A 24,390-nucleotide genomic window follows, 5' to 3' on the forward strand; every position below is an offset into this window, starting at 1 on the left:
GCATATACCTCCATAGATTGATTAATTTATAAACAGTTTGCAGAAAAAAGCGCAGGAACGTAGCCTACAGTTCAATACAAGGTCTGCTATTAGCAGACCTCTTAAAGAGGATTTTATAATCCAAGAAAGCACTATGGCTTGTTTCCATTAGGGTAAGGGGTCCTTCATATTAAATTAATCTGAACATTAAAGACAACATTTGTCACCACAACAATATCATTATTGCAATGTGTACTGTAGGCTATATTTAATATATAGTACAAATTGCAATATACAGTACAAATTGCAAGTTTAAATAATAGTGCCACCTCATAATTGTAAAGTGCATTTTCAATAATTGAATTAATGAATTTGTGTTTATTATGTACTTGGTTAGGTTAGTTATAATATAAGCATAATCTATGTCAGAAAAAAAGGGGAAAGAAATAATATTAGGATCCGTTAAGGGAACCGTTAGGAACCGGAACCGTTAAGAGGGATCCGGGAAGGATCCGGACCCGTTAAAATCCTAACGAATCCCAACTCTGGCCCGGTACCCAGACCTGTCATTGAGAAACAGTGTTACTACGGCATTGGTTCTCAAAGTGAAGATGTGGTGTGTAGGGCAGTTAGGAATGGATCATAACATTTTAGTTTTTACAATTTGGTTAATGATTAATATAATTTAATATGTACTATGGCCAAAAAACTATGCCTACACAGTAACTACTTATAACAAAGACACTTCATAACTAACTAAGTTATGTCACTTATAATGTGCTATTCCACTGAGCTTATAATGCATTATGACCAATACTAATTAAAAATGTCATACGTTGTCATAGATGAACACATTTTTAACGAGTGTTATAATGCATTATAGACCTGGCCTTTTAGTAAAGTGTTACCGGAAACCCTGTCGTCTCCTTTTAGCTGATGGAAGCAGCAGAGAGGGTCCACTCTAAGAAGCAGTTTATTCAGCTGGACCAGGAGAAGAAACAGATGGAGATGAGTCACAAGCGGGCTCGTTTTGAACTGGAGAGGGCTGCCACCGACAGCGCACGAGACCTGGAGGTACAGCACACTGTTTACAGATGCACCCATATTATATACTGGAAGAAGAAGAAGTGCCCCAGAATGTTGGGGCCAAAATTGTTTCGGACAATTCAAAGCAGGGGTGCACGATTATGAAATTATAACTGATATCCGATCTCCGGTTATTTGCAGGGCCATATCTGCCGATAGCGATTCTGACCGATTCCAATATTATACAGAAGATGAATTGAACATGGTGGACCCTATTGTAAACAAGTGTAATGCTTTATTATGGTGTCGTCCACAGTTAACAGTTTTGTATTGAGTTGTGCTTGAAATGTACTGTCTCCAATCTGTTAATAAATACTTCAATCAATCAATCAAACCACAATGGAAACAAGCCTAGGCCATAGGCCAGGGTCTTAATACAATAAAGTATTCAATCAATCAAAGTGTCTGATGATCAAGTCATTTACGAAAAAACTACCAGAATGGAGATAGAAACAATAGACCCGACCCAACCACCCGCCACGTTGTGAGTTTGTCTGCTAATTTCACTTAATTATAGCGGCACTATTGTATGTAACTTGCTTTTAATACATACATTTACATTTTGTCCAATCTGTATAGTATTATATTAATACAATATAACTTATACAATTAGGGGAGGCTGTATTTTATCTCCCTGCTCTTTTCTATTGAGGCATTTAGAAGGTCATGTCAAGGTCAAGATTCAATTCATCCCCTGAGCAAGGGCAGGGCATGCTCTATTAGCTCAATCGTAAAAATGTCAGCGCTTGCACAGGAAACCGGCATCGAATCCGGGGTTGAAGAGGAAAGTTACATAGTGCATCTTTAATCGTAATTGAGGCAAAATGGCCCCTACTGTATGACTATGCTTTTCATATTCTAGGCCCTACTGTATGACTATGCTTTTCATATTCTAGGTCCTAAGCCCCTACTGTAACACCTCATCTCCACTTCCAATGATGCGAACGATGACATCTCATTAGAATACATGTTTTTTCAATGAGACTGTCCTGATGTACAGCAAGCGCGCAAACGACATTGTCCACCCCTCCTATATTCGCTCGCATAGTCTAGTCTATTTGAGCAAGGTTTCGCAGCCACAAACACTTTTATTTGTTGAGATCTACACGCTACTATTTATTGGTTATTTGATTGGTTCAGGCTACGTGCCTACATCACAACGCAATGACCGGCGCTCCATATCAGGACAGCGGAACGCTTGCCCCTTGCCTGTGTAGATGAGGTGTTACTCTATGCTTTTCATATTCCAGACCCCTACTGTATAACTTTATTCTTTACATATTCCATTCCCTAGGACCTAGGCCCCCTACTGCGTAACTCTTATTCTTTTCATATCCCAGCTAGCCTCTAGGCACCTACTGTATAACTAACTCTATGCTTTTCATATCCCAGCTAGCCTCTAGGCACCACTGTATAACTAACTCTATGCTTTTCATATCCCAGCTAGCCTCTAGGCACCTACTGTATAACTAACTCTATGCTTTTCATATCCCAGCTAGCCTCTAGGCACCTACTGTATAACTAACTCTATGCTTTTCATATCCCAGCTAGCCTCTAGGCACCTACTGTATAACTAACTCTATGCTTTTCATATCCCAGCTAGCCTCTAGGCACCTACTGTATAACTAACTATATGCTTTTCATATCCCAGCTAGCCTCTAGGCACCTACTGTATAACTAACTCTATGCTTTTCATATCCCAGCTAGCCTCTAGTCACCTACTGTATAACTAACTCTATGCTTTTCATATCCCAGCTAGCCTCTAGGCACCTACTGTATAACTAACTATATGCTTTTCATATCCCAGCTAGCCTCTAGGCACCTACTGTATAACTAACTCTATGCTTTTCATATCCCAGCTAGCCTCTAGGCACCTACTGTATAACTAACTCTATGCTTTTCATATCCCAGCTAGCCTCTAGGCACCTACTGTATAACTAACTCTATGCTTTTCATATCCCAGCCCTACTGTATATTATAACGCTATGCTTTTCATATCCCAGCATGAGCTGAGCAGGAATCAGGACCTGCTGGGCAGAATCAGACGCATGGAGGAGAGAGAGGTGGAGGCGGCTAAGAGCCAATCTGAGCAGGTGGATGTGAACCGGGCTTTCCGCACCAACCTGGAGAGCCTGGGCAAAAGACTGGAGGACAGAGAGACCATGCTGAACACGGCTAACGAGGTAAACCATTCGCATGTACGCCTTACATACTTATGAATGCGATTTTTACAATTTATGGCATTTCTTAACCCTAGCTTAGGTTTATGCCCGACAGCAACAATATAGCAAGTCTTTATTTAATTGTACTTTAAAAAAACATAGAAATGTTTACTGTGTATCGTTGCAGTCGGGCAAAGCATCAAAAGTAGCAGGTCCACAAGCTCAAAACACTTGTAGGTCTGCTGCTTTTCATACTTTCGATTTAGAATCCTGAAAGGTAACAGTTGAGGTTTCCATCCAACAGAGACGATATATCACTTATTATATGCACTATCCAGACCAACTATTTTGACCTGTTACTTTATTGCTTTTCCATACGGTGTTGGGTTGTGCAGACCATCAGTGCTTTGAAGGATGAGATCCGAGATTTGAAGCAGGACGTTCAAAATAAAGACTCCAGCATCTCCTCCAAGACCCTGGATAACCAGTCTCTGCAAGAACAGATGGATGTACAGCGCAGGCACGCACGCACCCGCACACCCACACACACACACACACACGTGCATGCACACACACACACACACGCACACACACGCACGCAGGCACACTCATACAGTATTTGCACACACATCTTTCTGCTATGATTGCCTTTGCAACACGCCTTTTATTCCATTGTCTTTCCCTGCGTAACATGCTAAACCCGCTATTTGTTTTATATATTTAATTTGATGACTTTTATGAAAATCCGGCTTTGTCGCGGACATCGTGACGAGGCTGACGCCTTATGATGACGTAACCGAAATCGACCTATAACTGACTTGCAAGGGCTTCTGGGAAACTGACTCCAATACAAAGTGAACGAGGGTATGGACAATCTTGGCTCGCTCTGCTCTTTGTTTGCGAGTCCCATCGCGGAAGTGGCTTATGTGTCGGCAGGCTAAAAAACGATGGGACTATTTTCAGCCGGATAATCATGATACGGAGCTAGAATTACGACGCATTAACTCTCCAAAGGTAACTGTAAACATCGGCAGCGACCATAACTTCTTATAATGTTATTTACGGTAATAAAGGTGTTAAGAACACTGTCCTAGACCAGTACTTCTTAATCTTTTTCATGTCAAGGACCCCCAGAAGAGAAGAAATAATTGGGTTAAAATATGCACATTTATATATATATAAAACAAAAACACTAAAGATTTTTCAAAAACGTTCAAAAGAATAGCAGATGTTCAAGCTCGCAGTGTGGCACAAAGTGATGCCCTGTATTAAAACAACAACCTTATATATGTGCTATTATTTTGCCAAGGTAACACATTTTGCTGGGGACCTCCTGGAACCCTTCCAAGGACCGCTGACCACTGAATAAGTGCAATTGTGAAAAGTCTCAAAGAGTGCAAAATGTTCTAATCAATTTGAAAAGCATCTTAAAATATTCTCCATCTCTCTCTCTCTCTCTCTCTCTCTCTCTCATATTAATCAAATGATCAGGAAGTACCAGGAAGTATCACAGCTTTGCCAAAGTCTCCAGTCTGCACAGTCCACATGTTCTGAGCACATCATCAAGATTAAGGTAACACACACACACACACACACACACACACACACACACACACACACACACACACACACACACACACACACACACACACACATTGTCCCTTGTGGAGCTGTTTAGACAGCTTGTTGTCTAAACACCCCACATTGAAAGTCCGACCAGTCACACATCATATGTAATGAAGTTGGTGCTTAACTTCATTATTGTTGTTTTCCAGAATTGGGAGAAGAACAAAAAAGAGGGAGGGGGGAAGAGGGCATGGGGAGGAGGGGAAAAACTAATTTGAATATGTAAAAGCATCACAATATCTACATATACACTGTAATATACGGTAATAGGCATAGCATAAGATAATCAGATGCAGTATGCACATGAGGTTACGTGTAAGGTGCGAGAGTGGTTTACACCTCGGTGGGTCCACATTAGCGGCGTGATTAGACACAGCCATGCAAGGCAGAAAGCCGTTAGACGCTGTTGTTTGTGTCCTTGTTCCACCAGGAGTTAGAGAGGCGTCTGACCCTGCAGGAACAGGACGTGGCCATGGCCAGGACCATGAAGACGGAGGTGGCCAGGGTCCCAGATCTGGACAAGGAGGTGCGGCGTCTCCGAGAGGACAACGCCTTCCTCAGGTCATCTGTCAATGCCTGTCTTTAGGGCAGTGGCTCTCAAAGTGGGGTCTGGGGACCCCCAGCTAAATTAGTTTAATAATATGTGACCAAATTTGACTGAGAGCCTGCCATCGTGCAAATTCCAGCTTTTCCAAAACTGGTGGGTCAAACTGAACAACCAATATGTCAATTTGAAGCTGATGATTCCCCTGCTTTCATATGACATGAACAAATTAAAAAAAATCCAATGGCAGTCCCGTAGTCAAATTTGGCCACATATAACCTATTAAAAAATAGCAGAGATAGAAGCTCATATCGTGTCACTTTGTCACTATGGGCTGGTGGATCTGGTATTTTTGAAAGATCCTCTGGAGGTCCCTTGCACAAAATATGTTTGAGATGATGGGGGTCCGCAGTCAAATACATATAATTTTCTTGACATACAAGTGCTTGTTTTGGAAACGCAGCACTAGTCTAGGAGGTGTCCTCTCAGGCTTATTCACAAGCTTGTGTCTTTTGCTTGAATCCCTGACTGCGTTGCAGGGAGAGCAGGGAGAACTGCAGCCTGCTGAAGGAGGAGGTGGAGGGGCTGAGACGGAAGCTGGAGAGGCTGGAGAAGACCAAGGAAGAGCTGGTCAACATGGAGCTGGAGAAAGAGGTACACTTCAGCACATCAGCGGCTGTTATTTGAGATCATCTTCATAATCGTTTCCTCATAATATTTTTACTTTCAAAAGAAAAGACATACAGTTGGAGGCCATCGATATTGTCCTTTTCTTTTTGCTGAGGTTTGCGTGATCTGCGCAAAAGGACAGTTAACCCATTTTGGGCGGGAACCCCTTTTGGTGTTTTAAACATTATGTTATAATTTAGCTATTGAAAAATAGCAGATCTACAAGCTCATAGCGCGCCACCGAGTGGCGCGCTACGAGCTTGTAGGTCTGCTATTTTTGAAAAATCGTGAAAATATTTATTTCAGAAAACTGGAGGATTTAGAAGGATTTTTTAAAATTTTGAGGTCAGGCCTAAATGGGTCAAATGAGGGTCAATGAGGGTCAAGGGACAATATCGGTGGCACCCAACTGTACATGAAGGATAAACATATAGAATAGAAGAAATAACAGACTAACAAAAGCTAAACGGAGCATAGTGTCAAACAATGCAGCATGAGAACAACACATTCTTAAAACCTGCCAGTAAGGTTAATAATTAAACTCTGAACTCTGTAAATGTTGAAAATAAGGTTGTCTATGATTGTGTCGCTTACTTGCTTTCGGTAACAATATCAGCATTTATATTAATTAGTTCCCTCTTTATTGTTCCCTAAAACTTTAGAGACAGTATGAGAAGCTCCAAGCCTGGGAGAACCTCGGACTGTCGACTGGGCTAAACATCAGGTGTGTGTGTGTGCGTGCACGTGTGTGTGTGAGTGAAATATATCTGTACATGGTACAGTCTTAGATGAAAGTGTTCAAATGAACATTAATATTATAATAATATAACATTATTCTATTGTATGTATGTATCTATTCTTGGCTTTATAGTTAGGGTTATAAATGGCAGAAAATTGAGGGAAAAAATGGCATTCATAAAATTGCTGTTTTAAAACGTTGATGTCCTCACAAGTATAGTAATACAAACGTGTGTTTGTGTGTGTGTGTGTGTTCAGCAGAGCCCTTGCAAAGTTATGTGTAGTTTAGCAGTCAGTTTCATCATGTAATGCACTGCAACAACACCAGGGGGAGCTGTGGTCACATTAATGAAATACTACTCTGACATTGTTTGTGTTAAGCCTGTTTTTATGGTTTGTGTGTGTGCGCGCTTAGTCGTACCGTGCGTGCGTCTGCCCGCCCGTCCGTCTGTCCGTCTGTGCATGCTCTCAAACCTGGTGATTTGAGATTGCATGTCTCCTTCTGAGCAGTGGAGCAGATCCAATAGCTTACTAAAAATGCAGACTGCTTGTCCAATGGCCTCTATGCACACATGCCATTTTGGAAAGAACTTTGGCCACTTCTCTACTTCTTTCACTGGTGTTACCGATGATACTAATGAAGGCTCTGTTTCATTCTGGTCAAACACAGTCAGGGTGCTGCTATTGTGCATGTTGGCTCACTCTGCTACACCAGTGGTCTCAAAGTGTTCTTGAGTGGGTTCCAAATGGCCCTGTATGGGTGTGTAACTTAGGGGTCCATTTGGTTCCATTTGTACACTCTCAGAGTTATCGGGGTCCTTGCAATTAGAAGAAGTTTGAGAACCACTGCATACTAAATGGAACAGAGTGTACTCTTAACACCCTTGTCGCCATGCCCCGCGGCACTGCGGGTTATCATAATTACCCTTTGATAGCCAAACCCGCGCCGCAGGTAATCGCTTTATATCAAAATCCACCAGCAGAAGCCAAACGCATACCTCTACTGCGCCCAGGTTGCTAGGCAGGTTGCTATGTCCCTCCAGGCACAAGGCAAAATGCGCGCGCACCCCATTGGAATCTACTCATTATGATTTCTTTCCTGCCTGTTTTCTCTGAAAAATACTCCAAAATCCGTCTTTTTGTCAAATCCGTCCGGCGTTCAGATGATAATAGTGATTTTTGATCCCATTGTGGCCGACAAAGATAAACATCGCCAGCTGCTAGCCTATAATGGGCTTTCGGTTTCGTCTTTGTGAAGCATGTGACACACGGAAGCGGTGCTTGATGTTGATGAAACAATGAAAACGTAACTCCTGTAACTCGTGTAAATCGTTATTGGGAGGGAAGCTGTTCTACATCAATTAACTTGTGTAACTCGTGAATGGGAGGGAGAGTGTTAAATAGTATCAACGGTAACACCTGTGAGGGAAGTGGGGAAGCGGCCTGGAAGTAGACGTTTGACTGTCAAGGTTTCAGCCTCCAGGAAGAAACCCTAAATACAAATGGAAGACATCATTGCACATAACAACCACACCACGGGGTCTAATGAAGTAATGTCTCCTCATAACTCAAAACTGGAAAAAATATCACGGCACTCCATCTTTAAACTCATTAAAACTGGGATTAACATCATACTTTGTTTGCCAAATTATTTGTGGGCCCACTTGATATACCCTTTTCTAACCTGAGGGGGCGGGGCTGCTAGATGACTTAACACTACCTGTGATGTACAGAATATTGAATGTAACACAATGCCCTCCCAACAATACTCTTTTGGTAATTTACACCATGAAACCAGTGTGTCTAATGTGTTTGTGTGTATGTGTTTGTTTGTGTGCGTGCATGCGTGTGTTTTTGGCATCATTGCAAGCCTCCTTCAAGGAACAGTGAGACAAATTAGGCCTTGAATAAATAATCGCATGCCTTTGATGATATTTTATTTTCTTCTTATAATAGAATGGGGAACGGAATTACTTGGGGAGCGCATAATAAAGCATTAGCGCCGCGTCAGTCCCGACATTAAATTGGAAGTCAAACCAGGTCAAAATCGTCCCGGGAAAGGGTTGAAAATGCGAAATGCTATCCTAAATTAATGCATTCCAACTCGGCCTACAATTCGCTTGTTGTCTTGGCTGTTGTTTGATAAAGCACATAGAATGGAGCCTGCAGCAATGCTGCAATAGAGGCAGCCTCCACATCGATTAAAAAAAAACGAATGTCTCCACACTGCCTCCGAAATCAACCGCTTTATGAAAAAGTAATTGTTTCAACCAAGTCCTTGGAGCGATGCTGACCAAAAAAGCAAAAGGGTTTGATTCAGCAACCAATTTACATCGATTGTATGCGCTATATAACAATGTGGGTGCACTGCATGCCACATTGAATGACAATCAGTGATGTCGTCTCGGTTTGGAGAGCATTTACTAGTGTTGTAATCGCCTGGTCCCACGGTTCTCAAAGTGGGGTCTGCGACGCATAGCCAGGGGATCAGCGAAATATATATCTATTTTTTGCATAGTGAATTATGGTATGTGTGGTATAGTATACTACTATTACCAAAGCTTACCATAATTACAGTAATCCTTAATCATATTCCATCATATTCAAAGGCTTTTGGATAGGAATGCAACCGACTCCACTCCAGTCACTTTCAGTTAGAGCACTGCAGCAACGGTGGACAGAACTATATACAAACCCTTAGCACAGACATACAGTAGAGACTAGTTTTGCTGCTCATAAATGATGGGTGAACGAGCAGGTCCATTTGGTTACTCTTCCAAAGTTAAATTACTACAACCAATCGGCGCATGACCCGAGCAAAGGGATTTTTTTGTTTTGTTTTACCAACGCTGACCTGCGCGACCAAAGTAGAGATTGAAGCGACTGGAAACAAATATATATATCTTCAGGTTTGAACGCACCGAACGCCCGGGGTTATTTAATCCATTAAATCACAGCGCCCATCGATTTATAGCAGCGGAGCACATTTAGCGACGGACCGGATGTGGCTGAAGTAGCTAGATGTAGCCAAAACACTCTTGAGGCGATCGACAACAATGGGAGGTATGATTAATTCTATCGCGACTAGCGACGGGACCGCGGTGGGCCGTCTAACACGTAATCTTTTCTTAGAATTGGACGGAATGATTTAGATCAAGAGTTATTCACGTTTTAAGATTTTCCATCTCGTCGGCTAAACGGGGGGAACATTTTCGATGACATCAGATGCCTGTGGAGTGTTGCGACCGGTTTTGATATCAATAATCTCCGTCCTTTTGATCAATCTCCGTCTTGAGCGCTGGGCGTTACTAATTGATAGGGCGGAGAACTCCGTCCTGTGCGCTCAGGGTGTTAATACAAATAGTTCCAATGGCATCCAAATCAAATGTAAGGTTGTAAGTATATGCTTATTGTTGTCGCAACTCCCGAGGATGAGGGGGTACTTGAAAAAAACTATCCCCTCCAAGGGGTACCTGTACTGGGCCAAACAGGTTTGAGACCCCCTGGCCTAGGCTGCTGTTGTGCAGACTTATGGCTCTCTTTGACTACAACAAGTGAACTGTGCCGTGTGTTTCACTGGTTCTGGATTAGTTTTCATAAGCTACTGCTTGGTTTCTGATAAGGTTCTCTGAACTTAATAGGCTCTATGCACAGCAGCTATATTGGAAAGAGGATACCAATTATATTACCAATTCAGGCTCTGTTCCATTTAGTGTAGCACAGTGGTTGGTAATTTCAAGGACCCCCAACACTGAGTGTATACAAATGAAAACAAATAGATTTTACACTCTCAGAGTTACACACCAGTAAGGGGCCATTTGGAACTTCCTCAAGGAACCATGAAGGTACCTGGACCACACTTTGAGAGCGACTGGTGTAACATAGTGTTTCCAGTGAGCCAACATGCACAATATTATAATCACCACCCTGACTCTGTTTGACCAGAATGGAACAGAGTTAGTATAATATTGATAAGACCTGTAAAGGAGGAGGCCTTATTACTACTACTACTACTACTACTACTAACTACTACTTTATATTGTATAATACTAAATTATTTGTATAGCACCTTTTTAGAGCAGTGCTTAACAGAAGAAATCAGAATACAAGACATGACATAAACCAATCGACATGACCGGGAAGTTTTGCTTAACAGAAAGAAAAACACAGCACAAGAAATAAATTGATGAACACAACAATGGATAAAAGGGTTGAGGCCGGTTTAAAAGCACATTTTGTAAAGGTGAAATTGATTTTAAACGAAGTGGGCAGCCAGTGGAGGGAGGCCAATATAATTTATGGCTGCTGTTCCTATTTGGGCCCTGCTCAGGGGGTAATACTAATGCTGGGTTCTGGGAACATATAACTCAGAACTCTGTCTGGAGTGTGCATGCAAAGTCACAAGCAGATCGGACCAGCTGTGCTAGAGATTAGTTGTTGACAGACAGACAGACAGACAGACAGACAGACAGACAGACAGACAGACAGACAGACAGACTAAACAGAATCCCTAGCTCTCGGCCATTCTGGCCTCCATGTTAATACAAATTAAATCATAGGTTCTGTTAAAGTTTCGGGTTCTGCTGGGAGGTTTTGGGTTAACCCTTCGTAGTGGAAAACAGCCTTCTTTTAATTGGTAAGAGGCTGTGTGTAGGAGTGGTTTTTCAGAGACAATTTGACCTTCCTGAAACACTGACTCCTTTCATTCATCATACTGTACAGCAGTGGTTCTCAAAGCTTTTCATGCCAAGGACCCCCATACTGATGTGTATTTGGTGGCGGACCCCCACCAGGAAAGTTTGTGAATAGAATATGTTTTTCAATTCTAAATGATTCAACATTATTTTTTCAAAGATGTTCAACATTTTCAAAATGTCACAGCACATCACAACGTTTCTACAAGTCTGAGCTTGTAGAACGACTATTTTTAATTCGATTTCTGCTTCTCTTGCCATCTATGAAATTCAACAAAAAAGGACAACTACTAAGTAATACATAAGGAATGCAAATAAATAATACGAATTAGCTGAGGTGTGCGTCCTCTGGATGGATGGATCTTTGTTAGGCACTGGGTAATCCGCTACAGAAACACCTATAGTTCAGAAAAAAGAAAAAAAGTGCCTTTTCTTCCATTCTATCTATGCTCATTCAATAATCTATGGTGATAAACTTCAAACCACCATGGCAACCCTAGTTTAACTGCATGTTTGCAACCTCTGCAGAGTACAATCATACGATTCTATTTACTCGTTTAGTTTTGCCAAGGGATTTGTGAGACCAAAACATTGTTACTTGAGAATGTTTCAAGATGGTTTCATTCCACGATTATCTCCTTGGAGTATTTGTTTGTTTTGCATGTTTTTGTATGTTGAATACTGTGTTACAAGCTGCTGAGAACCAGTTACCCCTCAATGGGATTAAACAAAGTTGTTGAAGCAGAGCCCCACCGATGCCACATCTTTGGGCCTTATACCGATTTGAAAACTATTATGAACATGACCGGTGTTGCCAAGTCGGTAAGCGACTTTGGGTTTGTTTTTTTGCCAAAGCTGCATGTAAATATTGATGGTCACAGTTTTTTGGGCCTTTTGGGCCAAAATGAGACGTGAGCTTCTAGATCGGCTATTTTCAAATAGCTGATGGGCTGTATACACTATACAGTATAATGTAGCCTACAGTTGCTTCTTTTGGGCTTGTTGTCTTAGACCTGCTTGCTTATTTCTCTCGCAACATCTGGAAACATTGAAGCATGCCTTGTGCAGGGTTAGACACACTGATGAGAAGACAGGAGGATTACAAATTGATTCAAAGATTTTATTCAACACCCAGGAAACTCTGCCAAATTAAAATACTACAAAGCCCTCTATGCTCACTATGTCTGCAAAAACCCATCGGAACATTCATACACATGATGTGGGAATGCCCAGGAGTACTAGCCTTTTGGGCAAAGGTAGCATTATTCCTGTCTGATATACTCGAGACAAACATACCGTGCTTACCACACATTCTTTTACTAAATGACGATGCATCTCTAAGCCTAACACTTCACAAGAAGTCACGTTTGACACTGTAGTATGATAGAGCATGCATTCATTTACAATAAAACACAGTGAGTTAAGAGTTTTCTGCCTGACAGCGATGATATACAATTTCCACCCGACGGCAACAATATTCAGCATTCACAGTTGAGTGCATCGTTCACATTCTTGAGCAAGTGGTTAAAAATGAGCGATATTGAGATGTGAGGGAGCTATTCATGGTTGTCAGGTGGGATCTTAAAAAAACGGCAGCCAGATGAAGAAATAATGTCACAATATCTGCATCAAGACAGATGGAGCATCTATCCTTCTGTTTACAGCAGCTTGGCTGACATTCATGCTATAATTTTCGAAACCGAGGAGAATTTCAAATAACTTTTGAAAGTAGTTGTTGGCAGTGGTGGTGGAAGTTATTCGAGTAAAAGTAGCCATGCTCTGTTACAAGTAAAAGGCCTGTTTTCGCTATTTATTGAATAAAAGTATTGGCCTTCAAAATATACTTGCAGTACCAAAGTTAAAGCACTCACATTTTTCAAGTTTCCTTGAGCTTGTATTTTGCCTACTTTTGAATAACCAAAGTAAGTAATTGAAAATTTGTAATTTGAAGGTTTAAAAAGTACAATATTTACCTCTGAGAGGTAGTGTAAAGTATAAGGAAATGTCAAGTAAAAATACCTTAAAAGTTTACATAACCCATGAAAACTGGAAAAGCATCTGTGCCATTTTAGATTTTAATATTTATTATAATTTATTTTTGAACATTTCTTTAGTGTTTTAAACATTAAGAATAATTTAGAATTATTTTAACACAGATCTTCTCGTCTGGGGAGCTCCCCAGCACAAAACATTTTCAGATGGGCGTACGCGGCCAAATATATACTCTATCATGTTGGAGGTCCTTTGAGAACTACTGATTTAGAAGGCTTTTGTAGAATCTGCTCGGTACAGTACAGTACAGTACGTGAGTAAATGTACTTGGGTTACTTCGCACCACTGCAAATAAGGCTGATCGTTACCCGGCACAAAGAGAAGTTTCCATTAGATGCACTTGGATCCTCAACATGTCTCGTCACGCAGTTGTGGTTGACAAATGAAAAAAAGAAGAAAGGGGTTTCAGAAATGAAATGGAAATATCTCTTAAAACAGTTTGTTTGCTACTCCCAACACCCCAGAAGAGACATATGGCCTAGTACAACCACAAATTAACACTGTGTAGTCTGTGTACATATGGGGATATTTTCGCTTTGATGCTCTTGTTGAGTGTCTCACTAAACTGAAGGAAAATCAATTGTGTGTGTGTGTGTGTGTGTGTGTGTGTGTGTGTGTGTGTGTGTGTGTGTGTGTGTGTGTGTGTGTGTGTGTGTGTGTGTGTGTGTGTGTGTGTGTGTGTGTGTGTGTGTGTGTGTGTGTGTGTGTGTGTGTGTGTGTGTGTGTGTGTGTGTGTGTGTGTGTGTGTGTGTGTGTGTGTGTGTGTGTGTGTGTGTGTGTGCTGTGTCTCCTTCACCTCTTGCGTACAGTGCTGTGCCATTTAGTTTTCCCATCCTATGTGAAAGTGGGGTCCGGGGACCCCCAGGGGTCCTTGAGGGGGTTCCAGAGGGACCCCAGAAAAATGTGTTAATACAGCATCACAATCATTTAGCCACGTTATCAATTTATACGTTGGCTGTTCAAAATTAGCAAATGTACCATGACGAGGTTGTACATCTGCTATTTTTACATCTTACATATTTTTTATGTTCATTTCCTTGATATACATATAATGGTTTGAGAACCACTCCTCTAGACTGTATGCCATAGAGGTTGTCAATGTTGGGTCTGGGAACTCCCAGGGGTCTTCAAGTGAGTTCCAGGTGGTCCCCAGCTACATGATTGGCGGTTACGAACCAAAATGACCCTTTCTGGTCTGTGACTCCCTCTGACAGTGTAAATAGACGATGATCACACAGAAATAGAGCGCTGTGTATGGTGGCGGTAGCCGACAGCGCTGGGGGTTTTCGCGGCGGGTTATGAGTTTAAGGATTCGTAATAAAATATTGCTCAGGGCATATTTAATAAATTACTTACATATGCAAACAAATGACTGACATATTTAGTCATTTATAGCGGACATAGCAAGCATAAACATGTCGCAAAGTGACGCGTTGTAAGCTTTTCAACTCTGGGGGCGACGCCCAGTAGAACGTGGATAACAGGATGTTGGCCCGTTGGGTCCCTCCTCTTCCGGTCGCACGTGTCTTTGTTTTCATTCCTAACATACCTAACTACATGTTGTAACAGGAGCTGCTGACACATTTTGCTGCAGAGCTCTGAATCCGTCTTCAGATTATAATGGGATAAGTGGTTAAATCAAATATTCATGTTTTGTGTATTTTATATTTGCCTGTTTGCATTATATAATTACGTTAATTTTCAATATATTGAATTTATACCTATATTTAATAATACAAAATAAACATCCATCCATCCGTCTTCAACCACTTATCCATAGTCGGGTCGCGGGGGCAACAGCTGCACCAGAGAGCTCCAGACATTCCTCTCCATAGCAACATGAGTAACTTCCTCCTGGGGGATCGCGAGGCGTTCCAACGCCAGTGAGTCGATGTAATCCCTCCATCTGCGCCTTGGTCTGCCCCGAGGTCTCCTCCCAGTCGGAAGTGCATCGAGGACCTCCCTAGGGAGACGCTCGAGAGGCATCCTAATCAGATGCCGAACCACCTAAGCTAAAAAAAAACATATCTATCAAAAACATATGCATCAAAATATATGCAGCACATTTCAACAAGGCAATTCAATGTGCTTTACATAGAACATCAAGCAAAGGAAAAAACAATATTCAATGCCATTAGGATGTCTAAAACAAAATAAGTTAAAATAACAGTATAATAGTTACAGTGCAGGAGAGAAGGAAAAAAGAAAAGTATCTCAATCAAAGGCAGCTGCAAACATAATTGTCTTTAGTTGTGTTTTTGTGTGTTAATAAGAGTGTCAGCAGTCTTGTCTGGGAGTTTGTTCCAGATATATGGTGCATATACAAACTAAACGCTGCTTCCCCACATTTATAGTTGGTTTTAGAGACAGAAAGCAGGCCTTTCCTAGATGAGAGATCTGGATGGTTCATGACAGAAAGCAGGCCTTTCCTAGATGAGAGATCTGGATGGTTCATGACATCGCACACCATCACAAATGTATTTTGGCCCTAAACCATTCAAAGCTTTATAGACCAACAAGTAGTATTTTGAAATCAATTCTTTGACATACAGAGAGCCAGTGTAAGGATTTAACAACTCGAGCGATATGCTTCACGTTCTTGGTATTATAAGGACTCGAGCAGCAGTGTTGTGTGTGTGTGTGTGTGTGTGTGTGTGTGTGTATACATGTGGCTGTCCCTGTCCCCCCCCGTGGAGGGAGGTGTGTGAGTCAGAGCTGTGAGCAGTGTTTATCCCACCACGTTGGTCTCCTCACTTCCCCTCGCCTCTCTCCTGTGGTCTTATTCCCCAGCTCCCTCCCTCTGACTGCCTAACCAATAAGAACACACTTCCCCTCGCCTCTCTCCTGTGGTCTTTTTCCCCAGCTCCCTCCCTCTGACTGCCTAACCAATAAGAACACACTGCCTCTCTCCTGTGGTCTTATTCCCCAGCTCCCTCCCTCTGACTGCCTAACCAATAAGAACACACTGTTGTCTTCTCCTCGCCTCTCTCCTGTGGTCTTATTCCCCAGCTCCCTCCCTCTGACTGCCTAACCAATAAGAACACACTGTTGTCTTCTCCTCGCCTCTCTCCTGTGGTCTTATTCCCCAGCTCCCTCCCTCTGACTGCCTAACCAATAAGAACACACTGTTGTCTTCTCCTCGCCTCTCTCCTGTGGTCTTATTCCCCAGCTCCCTCCCTCTGACTGCCTAACCAATAAGAACACACTGTTGTCTTCCCCTCGCCTCTCTCCTGTGGTCTTATTCCCCAGCTCCCTCCCTCTGACTGCCTAACCAATAAGAACACACTGTTGTCTTCTCCTCGCCTCTCTCCTGTGGTCTTATTCCCCAGCTCCCTCCCTCTGACTGCCTAACCAATAAGAACACACTGCCTCTCTCCTGTGGTCTTATTCCCCAGCTCCCTCCCTCTGACTGCCTAACCAATAAGAACACACTGCCTCTCTCCTGTGGTCTTATTCCCCAGCTCCCTCCCTCTGACTGCCTAACCAATAAGAACACACTGCCTCTCTCCTGTGGTCTTATTCCCCAGCTCCCTCCCTCTGACTGCCTAACCAATAAGAACACACTGTTGTCTTCTCCTTTTCTTTCCCTCTGCTCCATCTCTCAAAGCACTATTGATTTCATTCTGTTTTATTTCATTTGTGTGTTTGTCTTTGTATTATTGCTCTTGTGAGTGCTGTGCCCCAAAAGTAGTCCTCACACAAGAGAAATGGTTGGTTTTATTTGGTTGTTTTAACGAGCCATTAAAACCGGGAAAGCATCTATGTCAGTTTAGTTTAGTTTAGTTTAGTTTACTTTACTTTATTTGTTTATTTAGTCGGGACAGTGTATATTGATGAACATTACATTAAAAATGCAGTGTAAATATACCAGATTTAGCAAAACATGCTATCGGATCGGATGATCGTTGATCGGCTCCGATCTCGTGACAAAAGATCAGATTTTGTCAATGTAAATCTCAAAGAAAGATGTATAGGGCCAGTGCATAGGGAGGAGTTTCACTCGGAACGGGTTATTCTGGTTGCCTACCAGTGGGCTAGTAGGCTATAGTAGTAGGCTGCTAGGCTTTCCAGCCTCACTGTGGAGACATATACCATTGTATACAATTAAATAAACACTGTATGGTTTGGGTGTCAGATGACAAAATAACATAACCTTGATCCACAAAAGTAATGGGTCTGCCCTCTCTGTTTTTATACTCTAACTTGTCCATTCCACCGCGGGCCGTCAGAATGATGCTTCCATTGTAGTCTTGCACTGCGTTGACTGTCGGCGATATCAAATAATTAAATACAAATAATACAATAGTATGGTTTCTTTGATTTGGGTGTCAGCTGACAAAATAACATAACCCAACATTCCCAAACACATGTATGCTCTGCTCTCTACCTGTCCTCAAACGAGCATGACAGTGTAATCAAAATAATGGTCAGATCGCATACAGACAGATTATTTATTTACTGCGGAGAGAACACATGTTTGACTGACCACTTCTCGTGGTGTTTTTCCCCTCTCCCTGGTTCCGTAAGGATATGTCCACATGTCTTCTCTCAAGTAAGATGTAAACATTGAGAACTGTTTTGACGTGAGGGGAGGGGAGGTGGCTATCAGATCATAACACCTGAACATTTTCTAACGACGAATAATAATAATACCGCCGTCGATCCAGAGCCATAGAGTAGAAGAGTTGTGACATGTCAAAGATAGTAGAGAGATGGAAGATGGTGTGCTGCAGTGACAGTGTACACACCAGCGTCACTGACAAGCAAACTTACAAACTACAGACTGGCAGCCAAGTAGCCTAGCATCCTACTAGCCTACATGTAGGCAGAAAGATGCCCAAATAAGCCAAAATCCTACCGAACGCATCACTATGCTTCCCCCCTATAAGCAATGAGATTTTGTATAAACTGTTTATGCTAGTTGTTTTCCTTCTGGTCCCAGACAGAGATCATCAAACAAAGACTAGTCACACTCGGAGGCGTGAAAGACACCTATGATGAAAACAAAGGAAATACAACCCCCGCTATCCATGATGGGATAGTCTGTATAGTACTCCCTCTGAATGAGACAGATACTCTTTAAGAGTTGTAACTTGACTTTAGTTCTATAAGCTGTAGAACTGTATTCACTATAATTAACCGATACATCATTATGTTGCTATGATTCCATGCTTTCATAGAAAGAAAAAAACAATGACAGTCATTCCAATAAAAGTATAGTCACATTTTGCCTTTCAATAACAAAGGCAACACAACAGACTACACTAGAGTGACATACATTAGGATATTTGCTATTATATATATATAGTGTTAAAATATATATAAAAATATAAATATCGGATTGGGAAAGATCGGTATGTCTCAGAATCTATCGGGATCGGGAGTAAAAAAACGTGATCGGGATATCCCTAGCTGTCACGATTATGACATTTTACATTTTACGATTGTTGCTCAAATAATTGCTTTTAGCGATCAAATTATGTTTCTGTCATTGAACATTGGCACAGGTGCACAGGACAGCTATGACCAACACATATTTAATGACTTTATGCTTAGCCAATATACAAGCTGAAAATGTATCATCTATATATACAAGTGAGAAGTTGTACCCAACCCAGGAAAAGGGACCCAAAGTCACACACTGCATACATCACTGACACGTCACTGACACACTGCAACACACTACACTCACACGGCAGTCACGTCACACACTTACCCTCCGCGTCGTTCGGCCGCTATCTCCTCATATCGCGCCGAACGCCGCCCCTCAACACCAACCGCGGAACATCACTCATTGCACTGACACCAACGTTGCCTCCCTTCCACACCCACGCCGGCATTGTATCTCTTCACAACAAACAATATCTCCCCAAGCACCCACACCCCCGCACGCACACACTCACATGTTGCCAGGTCTATTAAAACAAGCCCAGAAAAAATGCCATTCAACACGCTACTTACAACTCGCTTACAATTCGCGGACCTGGCAACACTGCATCCCGTGAATCCCCTCTTTTCATTGGCTGCACCGCCAACATTGATGCCACTATGTAAACAACACCGCAAACCCTGACTTCCTACAGCCTACAGCCTATACTTACACACACTACCACTCGCTTACAATACGTGGACCTGGCAACACTACATCACCCCTTCCCAATGGCTCACAACCCCACCACGTGACCCAGTGGCGCCCGGTCCATAGGGGGCGCTGGTGCGCCGCACCACCATGCACAACCCCTGAATAAAACGTGAATAAGAATGACGGAGAAATGACATCTGCAGCCTGTAATTTATTTAAAATTAGCAATCCAGAAACGTCAATATTATATAATATAAGGAACCACTAACCAAAGGCAGTGATTACAAGTTGTATTATGCTGCCACGTTGTATTCTGCTGCCATGAAATGTCACATGTTGTTTACGTTGTGTGACGTTTCTGATTGGTTACTGAGTGTCACATGTTGCTGCGCGTTCATCTGGAGCATAGATATATACAAACACTAGATGGCTCAAGGCGGAGTTTCTGACGTCGTTCACCCGGCAGCCATCTTACTTCGGGGCTACAGTACAGTATGTTCAATGGCAGCTCAAACATAAACAGTCATAACTCGCTCAAATCTTGACGGATTTACAAACGGGTTGGTTTATTACAAACGTTGTCAACGTGGCTATGATTCAGACTTCAATACAAACGATAGAAAGCCACTGGGTCGAAAAATGTGTGCGATCAATGTTATTCACACCACAAACCACTTGGGGGCAGCATAAACATCACAACACAGTTTGACATATAGTTTAACACACAGTCAACACAGACGCTAGAAAAACATGAATGATGAGCCACATGGAGCCAGGTAAAGATAATAATTCATTTTCATAATGGAACAACAAGACAATGACAAAAAAAAAACTGTAGCCTCAATCTACATGGAAAATGCAGTGAAATTAGCCATGTTTGGCAATGCCATGTTTATTTTGTATTTTTAAAAGCCTTCCATTGAATGTGATGATACCTATAGTGCATGTTTTCTTGATATTTTCATAGCGCCCTCTCTAGGACAAAAGTCACCAGCCGCCACTGACGTGACCCACGTGTTTTTCGTGATACCTTTCACACTTCCGGAAACACTACCGGAAGTTACACAGTACACACACACACACACACACGCGTGCACACACACACACAGTGTACAGCCTGCCGGAAACCAAACGTAGAAGAAGAACAACAACAACACAGGTTCTACACTGATTCTAACTTGGACGGAGAGCACCGCGATTACATACACAGTTACAATAATGCAAACACGACCGTGTCGACACCTGACGTCGTACAATCAGGACCAACCGAGGCGCATATATGGATAAGAACAACAACACTACACGCGCGCGCGCGCAAGCGCTGCAGCACAAAACAGCTACATACAACGCGTGTCACTGTGGACTTCTGTATCTGGGGACTTCTGTATCGCAACGCGGGGCAACGCAACTCTGGGATGAGCGGGCCGAAGGCCCGCGAAATTCTAGTATCAATACATGTCAACACATATTAAGCATGTAAATCTGCTATTTCCATTATTTTGGATTCTCTTTTGAGTTGCGCACGGAATGTGCTTGTAGCACGGAATGTGATGATTTGATTGGCTTATGTATGATGATGAGAGAGCGCTCCTCACGGACATGATTATGACGATTACAAAAAAGTGATTATGTAATTGTAACGGGCCTAAGCAGTGACACGTACCGGAAAGTAGCATATCTACAAGCTCACAACAAGGTGTTCTGCAGTTCCTGTTCTGCTATGTGTTTGCGTGTGCGCTAAATGTATTGTGTTGTGTGTGTCTGTAGGAAACCAGAGGATCTTTCCAAGGAGGTGATTCAGATCCAACAGAGAGAAATCGCTCTGAAAGAGCAGAACTACACGCTTACCAGCCGGTATGACTGACACTCACATTTAACATCTTTATTTGCATTCACATTTTACAAGAAATTTCTTGAACACAAACAATAGTGGATGCGCAAACTTGGAAAAAAAGCTCTACAACAAGTGCTTCAGGATACAGATCACGGGTACAGAAAGCATCGCCTGCGACTGCCAATTATTGCAGACACTGAACACACACACACACACACACACACACACACACACACATTTCTATATTGTGAGGACATCAACATTTTAGTACGTACGGCATTTATTACATTTTTAGGCATTTTTTACCGTAAGGCCGGAAAATAGCACATCTACACACTACAATACGTTGTGAGCTTGTAGGTCGGCTATTTTCCGGTGCATTACACCAGCACGCAATTTGATACAAATCAGGCATAATTCTAACCCTAAAACTAACCTGTAAATACCTGATCCTAACCCTAATCTCAAACTGAATCATTTTAAAATTGTAAATGTATCTCTAAAAAAAAAAAAAAAATCTTATGACCAGGAAAATGGTCCTCAAAACATCTGTTATGCTGCATTCACATGGGATCAGGCAAGCGGTAGACGGCAAACTGGAAGTCATTTTAGTGGACGGGAGCAGGACCGTAAAGGGAACAGGACGGCATGGCAGCCCGGCAGCTAGAACTGGCGACGGTAACGGCGGGCAGACGGCATGTTCAAATGTATAATCTTTTTACCGTTCCGTGCCGTCCAGCAGTCTACCGCTTGCCTGATTCCATGTGAATGCAGCATTACTCATATTCTACTATACTACAACAAACACAAAAACACACAGAGAGAGAGAGAGAGAGAGAGAGAGAATATTGCGTGTTCACACTGCAGTTCAGCGTGGACGAGAAGACTGCTGCTTCATTAGTTAACAAGCTTCTCTTCTTCCTGCTGATGAGTGTACTGAGTTCATTAAGAAATATGTGAGACGTGTGTGTGGTTGGCGGTAGGGCTGTCACGATTACACATTTAAGTTGACACTTCTGATTAACAATTTAATTGTGTTTTTTGGTGACAATTATAATGTTTTTTAGGCCTAAATAAAGTAATAGCTAAGTAAATAGCTAAAGTATAACATAATGTTTAAAACATCAAAAGGGGTTCCCGCCCAAAATGGGTTAATTATCACTAAGAAAAAACATACTCAGCAACAAAAGTTCGGAAACTTAACTTTGGTCCATTATTTCTCCATTATTTCTCCATACCAATTGGTATTGTATTTTATATCATTTTAATCGTTGACTGGTCAACTTTGCAACGAGGTCTAGATTGTAAGGATCGGGCATTCCTGGAATGAGCCACACAGCTAAACGTGTGTGTTGCGCCCCCAAAACATTTGCTAAAATGGCAAATGGTTGGTACTCAACCCTTGCTTTGAGTTGCTTAGTGGATTGGATGATCGCACTCTCCCACAGTAATAAGGAAAAAACAACACATCATTTTCCACTCAGTGTTATGGAACATAGTAGCGGGGGGAAGATCCAAACGCAGCCGCAACAGCTTGGCACCTCCTCCTCATGCTGGTCACCAACCTAGCCACATTTTGCTGTGGGATGGCATCCCATTCCTCAACCAGGTTTTGTTGCAAGTCATCCAACGTGGTTCTGTTGGTCACTAGCACGGTATAGCATGCTGAAGCAGATCCTGCAAGTGTTCAATTGGGTTGAGGTCTGGACTCACGGCATCCTCTCCACTCCCAAATTCTGGAGTTACTCTGTGATGATGCTGGCTCTGTGGGGGCGAGCGTTGTTATCCTGGAGGATGGCGTTCTCCATGGCGGTCCCATGAAGATTGGCTGGCTCCAGAATCTTGCTCCAGAATCTCATCCTGATACAGTATCTCACTGAATTGAGATTGCCTTCAATGATGACATGTTCTGTCTTGCCTGTGAGAGATACTGCCCCATACCAAGTGTTGTGGCTGCGTATGGATCTTTCACATGCGTGACATGAGTGTAAAATGAATAATGTGTAAAAATAGCCATTATGTGTTGTTTTCTTCCCTTATTGCTGTGGGAGAGTGCAATCATCCAATCCACTAAGCAACTCAAGGCAAGGGTGAAAACCAACCATTTGCCATTTTGACAAATGTTTTGGAGGCGCTACCCACGTGTTTATCTGTGTTGCTCATTCCACGAACGCCCAATCCTTGCAATCTATACCTCATTGTAAAGGTTACTAATCAACGATTAAAATGATAACAATACAATGCCAATTGGTACTATTAAAGTGGAGAAATAATGGACCAATGTTAAGTTTCCAAACTTTTGTTGCTGAGTTTAGATTCAGCCGTGTTTCTAACCCATCGTTATATGATCCAACTGCCACCAAAACGTGGAATACTCTACCCAGACTCTAAAACTCTACCACTTCTCGACTCCTAGTCCCTACCCAAACTAAAAACTAACCTAAAAGAATGGCTGACCTCAACACAACCGGACATACTTTATTAATGTGTGTGTGTGTGTGTGCCCGTCAGTGTGCGGGCTGTGGAGCGCAGCCAGTCAGACCTGCAGGCGGAGTTGTCGCAGAAGCGGGCCAAGGCCCTGGAGGAGCAGAACAAGAGAGAGTCGCAGGACGCGATGGTGCGTCGACTGCAGAAGAGAACTCTGCTGCTCACCAAGGTAGGACGCAGCAGGCACGCACATTTTTCAGTGCATGACACCAGCACATAACTAAGTGTAACTCCATCTTTAATCCCTAATCCTAAACCTAACGCCAACCGGAATCTTTTCCTAATTGTCTAAACATATGTTTTAACCATAAAACTACAATTTCTCTTTTGAAATGTCCATTTCTCAAATTCTACTATGCTTGTGGTGAAATTTGGCCCTCACAAGTATAGTAATACTCAAGCACGCACACACTCAACAATCTATATTTTGTGAGATT

At 42.3% G+C, this 24,390-nt stretch overlaps 2 protein-coding genes across 3 annotated transcripts in view; one reads left to right on the plus strand and one right to left on the minus strand.

The window, feature by feature from the left end:
* Positions 1 to 24,390, minus strand: part of parn (poly(A)-specific ribonuclease (deadenylation nuclease)) — a 47,292-nt gene that overhangs the window by 22,174 nt on the left and 728 nt on the right. The window lies entirely within an intron of this gene.
* Positions 1 to 24,390, plus strand: part of mad1l1 (mitotic arrest deficient 1 like 1) — a 121,075-nt gene that overhangs the window by 2,330 nt on the left and 94,355 nt on the right. For both annotated transcript variants that reach the window (XM_079499401.1, XM_079499402.1), the window contains exons 3-11: positions 913 to 1,053; positions 3,069 to 3,248; positions 3,623 to 3,747; positions 4,719 to 4,800; positions 5,284 to 5,414; positions 5,937 to 6,051; positions 6,729 to 6,790; positions 21,400 to 21,486; positions 23,978 to 24,122. In XM_079499401.1, coding sequence (XP_079355527.1) covers positions 913 to 1,053; positions 3,069 to 3,248; positions 3,623 to 3,747; positions 4,719 to 4,800; positions 5,284 to 5,414; positions 5,937 to 6,051; positions 6,729 to 6,790; positions 21,400 to 21,486; positions 23,978 to 24,122 — 1,068 coding nt within the window. The remainder of the gene's footprint in view (positions 1 to 912; positions 1,054 to 3,068; positions 3,249 to 3,622; positions 3,748 to 4,718; positions 4,801 to 5,283; positions 5,415 to 5,936; positions 6,052 to 6,728; positions 6,791 to 21,399; positions 21,487 to 23,977; positions 24,123 to 24,390) is intronic.

This window comes from Electrona antarctica (assembly GCF_951216825.1).
Source record: "Electrona antarctica genome assembly, chromosome: 4".
Classification (NCBI taxonomy): domain Eukaryota; kingdom Metazoa; phylum Chordata; class Actinopteri; order Myctophiformes; family Myctophidae; genus Electrona; species Electrona antarctica.